Source organism: Podarcis melisellensis, assembly GCF_964234715.1.
Source record: "Podarcis melisellensis genome assembly, chromosome: 4".
In the NCBI taxonomy this organism is placed as follows: Eukaryota; Metazoa; Chordata; class Lepidosauria; order Squamata; family Lacertidae; genus Podarcis; species Podarcis melisellensis.
In genome coordinates, this window is record NC_138531.1 from 64048915 (window position 1) to 64059987 (window position 11073).

General features: G+C 44.8%; 1 protein-coding gene across 2 annotated transcripts in view; it reads right to left on the bottom strand.

The window, feature by feature from the left end:
- The window catches only part of IGSF3 (immunoglobulin superfamily member 3), a 109522-nt gene extending 98930 nt beyond the window's left edge, over positions 1–10592 (bottom strand). The window contains exons 1-2 of one of the 2 annotated variants that reach the window (XM_081907860.1): positions 10156–10592; positions 8707–9505 (exon numbers count right to left, since the gene is read on the bottom strand). In XM_081907860.1, coding sequence (XP_081763986.1) covers positions 8707–8788 — 82 coding nt within the window. In that variant the 5' untranslated portion in view covers positions 8789–9505; positions 10156–10592. The remainder of the gene's footprint in view (positions 1–8706; positions 9506–10155) is intronic. The other variant, XM_081907861.1, reaches the window with a different exon arrangement.
- Positions 10593–11073: the final 481 nt, after the last annotated feature.

Genomic DNA, 11073 nt, shown 5'->3' on the forward strand with positions numbered 1-11073 from the left:
GCAAGTAGGAGTAGAAACAGAGAAGAGGAATGGTGGCAGTAGGAGGAAACAGGAGCAAGCTCTGCAGGAATGAACAGAAGTATGAGCACTTTCCACCCACATAGTGCTGTAGAATAAGAGAGCATCATTAGGCAGAAATAGATTACAAGAACAGTAGCAAACTGTTATAGTAGTCCAGAGTCTCTTGCTACCCTACCACCGCAAATCAAAGCAAATTTTACCTATAGCAGCTAGAGTGAGGTTTGGCAGTTTAGTGCAATACATGCCTCAGTTAAAGCAGCCACTCTTCTAATATTTACAATATGAATATATGTCTATATATAATCAGGGAAACACATTACGTGGAAAGCACTCACAAACTTATGCTGCCTTTTGTATATTCTTCCTCCTTCTAAATTTTAATGCATACTACTGCATATACAAGCTGAACAATTATTTCCAATCTTGGAAATGCAATTTGTCCTGTTTTAAACCAAGAAGAGAGTAGTCCGTACGACAGGTATCTCTTTGCTTGCATTGTACCAAGTACTGCACACAGGAAGCTTTTCAGGGTACACAATGGCTTGGTTTGCACTTCACACTAAGCCAAACCATGGCTTTGTGCATGTGTACAGGCTCCAGAAGAATAGATCATGGCCACTTTGCTCCTCCCCAGTCATTCTGCTGTTTCACTAAACCATGGTTTGGCTTAACATGTCATTCAAACCAAAAATTATAGTTCTCTGAAGACTAACCACAAGCTGCAACCAAGGTTTGTCCTATGGTGTACAGCTTTTGATTTGTCAGGGAGAGCTAAACCACGAGCCTGCATTCAGACAATTTGTTAAGCCAAACCATGGCTTGGTTCAGCGCAACAGCAGAACAATCTCTGGAAGTCCAAACATTTGCACATTCATCTTAAGCTGTAGTTTGGCTAAGCATAACGTGTGAACCAGGCCTAATCCTCTAAGAAACCTTCAGTTTTTCACACACACCTCCATACATTACTTATACATTACTAAGGCTTTTAACTCGGTTTTATGCTCCTGAAGCACACAAAAGCAAGTTAAAGGCTTGTTTAACGCAGAAGAATAGGCATGAACAAACCTACGCAGAATGTCATTGACACCAATGCTGCAATAGGACTAGCAACAGCTGTTCAAACTACTAGTGCCTCAGCTGCTCAGATGAAGTCTTAATTAGTGGATAAATTATCAGCCCTGAGAGGACAGACAAGTTGGTAGCATATTCCAATTTAGGAGTAGCATATTCCACCTTAGGAGTAATCCAGGCTACTCATTTCCTGTAGGGTTTGGTCAATTTCTGAAGGACATAATGGGGCACCATGGTTTGCAGATCTTTTTTCTATGCCTACTTGCACCTCGGCTCCGTGTTTCCTCTCCTGACCACACGTCTTGTCAACCACAGTCTCTCACACAAGAGAAAGGCCCAGGCTTCATCTTAAACTCTTTGTGCTACCTTCACACTTCACTGATTTTGATTCCATTTAGGTCACAAAATTCAACCTCCATCATTATCTTGCCTGGATAATTCTATTTGCTTACAAGGACAACAAACCTTCTGTTTGCCTGGATTCAGCCACAGCTCCCTTTGCTCGCCTCTAGTGTCCACTCACATCCAGCCTCCAAGACCAGAGTTTGCAAAACTACAATACAGCGAATAACGGAGCTAAGCATGTGTATTACTGGGATTTGTTGCCACCTCCTTATTCACTGTTTTGCTCAGTACACATATTGGAGGAGGTCTTGTGTGGCAGGACAAGATGCCAGACCTCTTTTAAAAAAATACTATGCTATTACATAACTGTAAACCTGAATACAGTGGTACCTCCATTTATGAACTTAATTCGTTCTGGAAATCTTACACCGAAAGTGTTCTTAAACTGAGGTGTGCCTTCCCCAATGAGGCCTCCCACTACTGGTGCCCTTCCACTGGTCGGCTTCCGTTTGTCTTCCAGGGCAAAGTTCGCTAGCCAAACACCTACTTCCGGTTTTGCGGAGTGCGTTGCCCAAATTGTTTGTTAACAGGACTGTTCTTAGACAGAGGTACCACTGTAGTTACTAGACAAACAAAAATGCAGTCCATGGAATCCTAACAAACTTCCCAGTGGTATTTACCTGAAAGACCCTTATTCTTGATTGATGAGGGCAGAATATTTTGCCAGAGTTAGGCCAGATGTGATAGCAGATACATGATCAGGAAAGATGAAAAGCGTTTTTTAAACTTTCCATTCCCCTTAAGAATGGAGAAATCTCAAGTTTGCCTGGGGAAACAAACTATTCTGCTTCCCTACATCAGATAACCAACAGCTAATAAAACTTTTCCAGAACAGTTATCCAGCAAGTATCTAAGAGCACTGTATGGAGAAAGAGGAAATGGATGCAAATACAAATATGGAGTCCATATACACACCAGGTTACAAAAGGGTATCAAGCCATTTAAAAGGCAAAGACAGTCCTACTATTGCAATTCATGTCAGACAATGGCTTGAGGCCCTATATGCCCTTGATAGACACAAGCAGGTCAATCAGTGGGAAGTTTATCCTCCTACCAGAGAATGCAAACGTCTGGCACAAGAAGCAGGAGAAAAAGATCTGCAGCCTAGAAATTGGGTGACATCGGAGTTTGCATTGCACCACAGAAGGCATGTCAGAATTTATGCTTCATTAACTTATTGTTAGGCTGAGTAACTTTGTGTTCTACCCTTCCCAGGCAACTGTTTGTATAGACCTTGCAGTTTACTTTGCAGCAGAAGCAACAGCAGTAAAAACAAAACCCCTTTTCTGAAACTTATGCTTCAGAGCCTTCTTAGTTCTAAGAATTCATCAGCTTCTCAGGTACTGAACAGAGGCTCTATTTTCTATACTGACTCCTAGCCAAATACTTCTCTAAGAGTTGGATCCAGTCATGCTTTGAGTAGACCTATTGAAATAATTGAGAATTACTACAACATGATTTCTAAACATATCACTGAAATAAAGTAGGAAAGACACAAAAATTGAAATCTCCAGAATTAATCTGTGATTTGTTGGTGGCCATCAAACAAATCTGTTTTTGGCTTAGAAACAAATTAATAAAGTTAAAGAGTAGTCTCACAGAAAGCAAGACACCTCACAAAAGTCTTCCTACTGATCTAGAATCATTTACTTCAATAAACAGTATACCAACATACACTCTTCCAGTTTAGAACAAATTTATTATCTCAATGATCTCTATAGCAAGATCAAAGCTCACCACTAAGGCTCCAAAACCAAAACTCAATGCTTTGTCTTGGAAAATATCTAGCAAAAATGTTTGTATACACACAATGTGCATTTTCTCAGCACTGAGTTAACAAACCCAGTTGGGTTCCAGGACAAATGATATGACTTCCTAGTTAGTGGTGCTAAGACTCAAGTCTGGTTTTACTTTGATTTAATTACTTTGATTTGTATTATTTGCAGAAAATCGCATACACAAAGATAACCCATATCCAACAAAACCAATGAAATTTTCCCACAGACCCTGAAAATACATTACGAAAACCTGTATTTCCATCCATACAACACACCTTATAAAAGAATACATCTGTAAAACATGTTCCTATTACATGATCCATGTGTTTGTTTAAATCTTTGATATTGGCCTTCGGTTTCCTGGGGTACTTGTGAACAAAATAAAGCTCCACCATTCTCCTGAAAAGGTGTACTTGTTCTTTGTCCCTCTTGATAGTCTCAATTTGTCCATCAAATTTTCACTCCCGGCAATACGCCATACTCTCTTGTAACAAGTGCTCACGTTCGCACCTTTTAAGTCCTTCCAGAATGTGGCTACAACCATACATGCTGCCATTAAGAGAAATCCAATTAGTGGTTTATCCACCAAGTCTTAATTCTCATTTAAATACAGATTCAGTAATGCAAGCTCTAGAGACACCAATATGCTGGAGTGATTTTACTTATCTCATTGAACACTTGCGCCCTCAAATATGCCATCTTTGGGCATGTCCACCACAAGTGCCTATAGCTGCCTCTGCCCCCACAACCTCGCCAGCATATAGATGAAGTATGTTTATGCATACAGTAAAGTTTAACTGAGTTTTTAGTCTGGTTTTATAGATTAAGGCACTGGCAGAAATGCAGAGGGGAATCTTGCACTGGAAGGAGAAATATCTCTCAATGTTTCGTCGTTGCACCCTCTTATACAGAGAAAAGTGGACTATCATTGCTTGCTGCCAGTGCCATTCTAGAACAGGTTAGTGCCCACTGAAGAGTTAGGTATGTGCTTTTCATGGGCTATGGTCTCATGCACATAGCAAGAAACATAAAATATCAAGAGTCTGGCCTAGATGAAATCAAAGTGTAGTGCTGAGGGACTGAAGTGTATGTCTGTCTTGTTTGAGTAGCTCTGTTAACGAAAGTCAGTTGATGTGAAGATTTCACAAAACACTGATTTAAGCCATTCCCCGCCTTTCAGAATTATTATGACCAATAGTTACTAGAGCACTTTTAGTGCCACAGAGTGCTCAGTCTCAAAAGGTCCTTATGAAGTAATTAATTTCATTAAGGGAAGGCCAACAGTGCATTGGCTCAAACAATTGTGTCCCCAATTAAAGGATTACATGCAACAAGGCTAGAAATGTGTCTTTGGCGTGAGGGCCAGACCATAAACAACAAGAGGGATCTATTATGGCATCTTCCGTAACTTTATAAATAATGGCAAAGAGCTCCCTGGGGGATGCTATTTTCCCAATTTAAAAAATCCCCCCATCTGCTATTTGCACCTTTAAGAGAAACCTACGCTCACGGTCCCTGTGCATGCCATGTATTCTCTAATGGGCAAAACAACAACTGGAGGGAACAGTTTTCACTGGGAACGTGACATGAGTGTAAAAGAATTGCTCTCAACTTTTACTCAGCGTACACTCATATTTTTTTTATAAAATGCCAAAGTCTAACTTAGCTTGATTAATTTCAATGGATCATCTCTGAATAAAACTTGGTTGAATATAAATCAGAGTCCTAAAAAACTTTCCACACCTCCCCATGCCACAGCCCTGATCTAGATCCTGCCCATCAGCTGCTTTTTTAAAAAAAAAACTTTCTTACAAATTTAAATAAAAAGAAGACCCACTATGGGCGTCCTGTCGTCTCACGCTTCTTAGGCAGTGGATTAATGGCCTGACTCAGCGTAAGGTAGTGTCCTGTCTCCATTCTACAATAGCAATTTGCTCATGGCTGGAATGGCATTTAAATCCAGAAGTCTAAATTCCAAGCCCACCAGCATCCACTGGACCACAATGTGTGTCAAGGGGCAGTTAAGCAGCTATTAACACACCCATCCTATTTTATGCCTACTTTAAAAACAACAACCGCAAAACAAATTAACCAATATAATGCAAGCGAACACAGAGGGAACAGAAGAAGAGCTTACATAGAAATTCAGAGAATCCCTTTTGTTCACAGCACACAATTTACAGTCCTTCGGTGTTCAGTCACTGGTGGGAGTCTAGCTATTATGAAAGAAAGAGGGAAACTATTCATAAACCAGCCAGGGGAAAATGAGTTCCATAACTTTCTCTAAGCCTATTATGTTTTGTTTCCTATATATTACACTGCTGATATTGGTATCAGACTTTGCATCTTTGGAGGAAGCAAGTAAATCTCGGAAGTACACACAGGCCCAGCAGCGCCAGACAGAGGCATTAGCAGTCTCATTACTGCGCAAGGGTTATTTACAATACTTTACCCTATTTCGCCCCATTATATACTCAGCATGATGAAATGCCACTTGCTCAAAGCCTTGTAACTGAAGCACTGCTGTGCAAGGAAAAGAAACTCAGCAGTACCCTCTGTACGACACCCACATGCCAGCTGAGACTTTTCAATCCATGGCTCTGCAGGGCATTTTCCCCCTCCTGACTTCTCCCATGGTTACACCAGAGTTGCGTTTCATCCTCCGTCCCTTTTAAAATTCCCAATTTCTTCCTTCCCTGCCATTCTAAAATGCTAAATGAAACGGTAAAAGAAACACGAACTACACCGAGATCTGACGTTGTAAGTTGCTGCAAGTTCCGAGCCACACGATGAGCGCCTTCAACAAAAAAGGGCTTTCTGAACCGTTCAGTTAGAAAATTCGAGTTACAGAACAAGATAAAAGCTTTTGACTTCACGTTACCCGCCTCTCTTTGGAGAAGCAAATCAAGTTTAGCCTACGGGTGCACACCCCCACCCCCGAAAAACTTCCATGTAGCGCAGAGCCTCCAAGTATCATAAGACCTTCAAGGCATCACCAGATCTATTGTGTGTAATTTAAAACATCAGTTTAGCATACCTAGCAAAAGTGCCTGAAGAAACAGAAACAGCCTTGTGTGTTTCAAATTTACCCCACACAGACCACCAGCAGCATTCATTCTTTTTGTCAAGGGTGGAGACGAGACAGGAATTTTGACATTTGAACAAAAAGTACGAGATACAGCTGCACTGGTTGAGATAAAAGTTGTAAGAACGGGAGCTTTGCAGAGTGGTTTTTTTTTTTTTTTTACTGAAGCTGTCAGAGAAAGACAGTTAAGAGGTTGGCACTGAACCAGGACACTGGGGCCAACGTTTAAATTATTTGAAAACTCTGTTGTCAGATCCTTGCTTCTATATCACCACAGAAGACAGCTCCTCTAGTAACACAGAGCCCTCTACTGTTGGGCTGGGACACTGACATTAAAAGGAGATCAGGGAAGCATTCACACCATATTAGGAATACGTTACTCACAATGATATTGTCCTTAAGCCAAAGGGATTTAGCGCTCAAGCTAGTCATGTTTACTGAATAAGCAATTCCAGTTCATCCATGTCAGCTATCAGAAAACAATAGAATCACTTGACAGATTATGCCTTGGGCTGCAACCCTACGCACCAGTTACATGGGAGCAAGTCCCACTGATTTCAGTGGGGCTTACCTCCAAGCAAACATGCATATTGCTGGAGCGTTAAGGGTTCCCCAAAAACTTTCCCGTTAGTAAATAAGGTCAAAGGAGTTGGAGATCAAACAGAACAGTTTTGCAAAGGTGTCTTGCTCAGAAGACTTCTGATTTTTTTTTTAAAAAAAAATAAGCATTGCAAATAGGCACAAGATTTATTCACAAAACACCAGCAGACCCACCTGAGAGTATCCTTATGTCTCAGGTCTGAGTAGCAGGTCTGGAAAGCTACTCACTACTGATAAACAAGCAAGTGACTAACTGCACGGCTGTTTTAAAACCAATATTATAAAAGCCACACTAGCTGCTTGGCTCATTTTCCTTCAAGTATTCAGAACTGCCTTTTTAAAAAGTCATAGTGGATAGTGGGGGTGGGGAAAGAGAGATCTTATCAACATAGCACAAACATTTTTTGCTTATCTTCATCAACCACACTCCCAATTCCAGCCATGTATTCTGCTGCATTTTCCCTATCCCTGGTTTTATTCAATAAGCAAACTGTATAATTACCAGACTAACCATGTGAACCTCGCCGGAGACACATGGGATTCTTTCACTGCCTTGCATTCAGTCCCTCTTAAACGTGTACAAGAACAATTACAGCGTTGTAGCATCTCTCATCCAGAAAAATCACAATGCACTTTACGGAACTACATACAGTTTCGCTTCATCTACCCATAGTCACTTCTGGGATATGAACAGCAGCTGTTTAAGAACACAGGCAAGCATTGCAACAAATCACTTGATAGCAGACAGCAAAGTATATTGTACCGAGAGCGTCCCTTGTTCCCCGAGTTGGAATTTAGCCAAATCACTACTTCTACTGTTTGGGGGGGGGGGGAATTCCCAGAGGGCAGCTATCTTTGTTGTTTTACTTTTAAAAGCCTAGAAGGCTTGTGGTGCTTTAGAAATCAATAGAATTATTGTAGCGTACGTTTTTGTGGACTAGAGCCCACTTCATGCACAGGCAGAGCTATTCTGGGGTCAGGGGTGCACAACAGCAGGCCCACCATCACATCCCAGGTCCTGCTGGCTCATGTTGGTTGGCACAGGAGGGGTGGGGAAGGTTTAGACATATTCTCTATGTCAGCTCTAGGCTGATATAGCTGACTGGTACCCCCAGGGGATCCACAGGGTACATTATCTGGAAAACTGGGGTTATAAGTCTCCACCAACTGGGGCCCCACTAGCAGTACTACTCTTCTCTGGCAGAGGCCAGGAGGCCCCAATGGGCCATCTTAATGCCGCCCCCTCCAGTCATCAACATAGGGGGAGAAGCATTGCACCCCTAGTCCACCTAAGCTTATGGCACATGCCACAATCAACCTGATAAGTCTTTGCAGTACCACGTCTTCTGTTGCCCGCTGGCTCCGTGCTTGCCCTCAAAACTCAAATACTTCCTTCGGCATGAAAGCCCTGCTGTCCGAATTCAATTGTGTGTGTGGCATCTCAAAACCAGACACAATTCTATTTAAAGCACAACAGAAAAAGGACTAGAAACTACAATATAAATTAAGCGAGTTCATGATGATAAGTCCCCTGTCTTTAAGTTGCAACAACAACAATAACTATGCTTTTGGAGGGAAACAACATGATGTTATATACCAGAAGGAACTGCCCAGAAGACTATGATAAAAGGCAGACTTTCTATAAGAAAGCACTGCTAGATATTGGGGGGGAGGGGGAGGAAAAACGGGCTAATGGCGAGTTAAAAACTTGCCAAGGACTGTTGACAGAGAACGGCAGCCTCTTACCCAGTAGCAGAAGAGATGTCAGCTCCAGCAGAAAGCACCTCATCTTTGTAGAAGAGGGAAGATAAAGGGGCATCACTCTCATTCCCAGTTCACCTATTGCTTATTCTTTTCTCTTCAGCTGTCAACCGCCACCTGGTTTATATTTCCAGAAAAGAGTGTTTTGGTAGAGTCGAAACACAAGGGGGAGAGGGGGTAGGGAAGATAACCAGCAGGGGGAAGGAATAATACTAAAAAGACAAAGTGAAGGACAAGCTTAGTGGGAGGCGTGAATGTGTCTTCAGATGCTAAATGATTATTCCAAACAGACACTGTTGCTTTTCCAACACATTGTGCTTTGCAGCATCTACTTTGATTTCTCCTACTCCGTCTCCCACCGCACAGTAAAGAAGTACTGTACACAGTTCCTTGCTTGATCAACCCTCTCCGGAAAAAGAAAGGTGCAGGAAGATCCGTCTCTCGGCTCAAGAAGTGGCTATGTGTCCAAGGATTAACAACCTGTGCTGTTTTGCAAGCTCTTCACGTGCACAAAAAAGAGCCCGAAGGGTCAGGTCTGCCCACATCCGAACCAGTTTTGTAGGTGTCTCTTGCTAGTTTTCCTAGACGAGAGGGAAAGCGAGGCTGAGATCGTCCTCTTACACGGATTGCATCGACAGTTCGGGAGGGGCTTCGTCTCTTCTGCTTGCTGAACTGTAAGGATGGGGCAGATCAGCAACCCGAGCTGGGATGGCCCCGTTCAGCCGCTGCTGGCGCTCAGTTTCGCTCGCTCGCTCGGGTGCCTACAGCTCAGGTCTGCTCCTCCCTAGAAAAGAAAAAAGAGGCAGGGAAACTTATAAAGCCAAGGCATAAATTGTTGCTCCTTGCTGCTAACTGCCTCTCCAAACACGCGCGGTGTGTGTGTGGGGGGGGGGTACATACAGAGACGAAGGGGCGGGAAGAAGGGGCAGACCGAGCACCAGTTCCCGCCCCGCCGCCCCTCTAAGACCCCCATCTGCGCGCGGGGAAGGAGACCAGCCCGCTATTGTTTCAGCCTCGCGCGCAAGACGGCCGCCTCCCCTTTCCCCAAACTGGAGGAAAGGCTCGAGCAGGGCGCCCTCGAGAAGGGAGACCGGCGACAGGCAACGGCCCGGAGCTTAGGCGCTCTCTTTCTCTGCCCTTTCCCCGCCCTCCGGTCATAAAGCGAAGCGTAGCCCACTTTCCGCGCGCCACAAACACCCCTCGAAGACAAGCGCCTCGCGCGCCCCGCGGGTCCGGGAGACCAGGGCGCGCTCCTCAAGGGGGTCTCCCTCCACCCGCGCGCTCTTCCTGCCGCCGACCCACCCTAGCCACTCCCTTGCCCGGCTTGCCCGGCTCCACGTGCCGCGGCGACACCGGCATCCCCTCGGACCCTTTCCCCCGTACGGCTACTCGCCGCTCGCCTCAGCTTTGCTCTCCGCCCCGCGAGGCGCCTACCTGGCCGCTCTGGTTGCTTCCCTCAGCCCGCCGCCGCCGCTGCTGCTGCCGCCTCTCCTTCGGCGTCTCCGCTCGGGCTTCATTCTCTGCTCAGAAGCTGCTGCTGCTGCTGCTGCAGGGGGTGCCAAGCGCTTCCTCCCGGCCGGGAAGCTCCGCCTTCTCCCCCCTGCGTCCCTCCTCGTCGGACTCGTCGTCCTCTCCTCGCTGCTTCGTTCCCTCGCCGCGTCCCTCCCCGCTTCTTTCCCGGCTCACCTTCAGCTCCAGGCGGGCGCTGGCCGGTGTGAGAGAGAAAAGAAACGGGGCAGGGAAAAGAGTGCGCGCGCGCTTCTCTCTCTTTCTCTCCACAATGGCCCAGAAGCGAAGGAGGCTTGGGGAGTGCGCCGCGGAACCTGGAATGGGATCATATTTCACCCCAGGCTGTTGTGAGCCTTTGCTTCCAGCTGGCAGCGAGGTATAGAGCAGGGCGGGAGAGAAGGATAAGCCTCCCTTTCAATCATTAACCATTGCGGGCCAGTAAAAGCAATCACTGCACCTATGTCAGGCTAGACCGGTAGAAGGCCGGGTTGGCACCTTTTCCCTCTAGTGCTGCTTCTTGTGTTGTCGCTTAAGAATTAGTCCTAACAGGACCATTTCGAGAACCCTAATATGGTGAGCATAATCATTTAAACACACACACCATTAGGTTATAGGGCTTGTCCCTTCTGGGATGCTTTGAACAGAAAATTTACAGTTTTAGAATTAGTAAGGCTGTGGGAGCAAAGGAGACGCCACATTCCAGTCCTGTTTCCACAGTTGTGACAACAAAATGCAAAATGCTGCAGCTCCAATGTCTTAAAACTGCTTTGTATTTGGAGTAGTCCCGCTGGGAGTTGCTCCAAGCTAAGTGGTTTGAAGAAAACAGCTGTCAAACGGCCAACA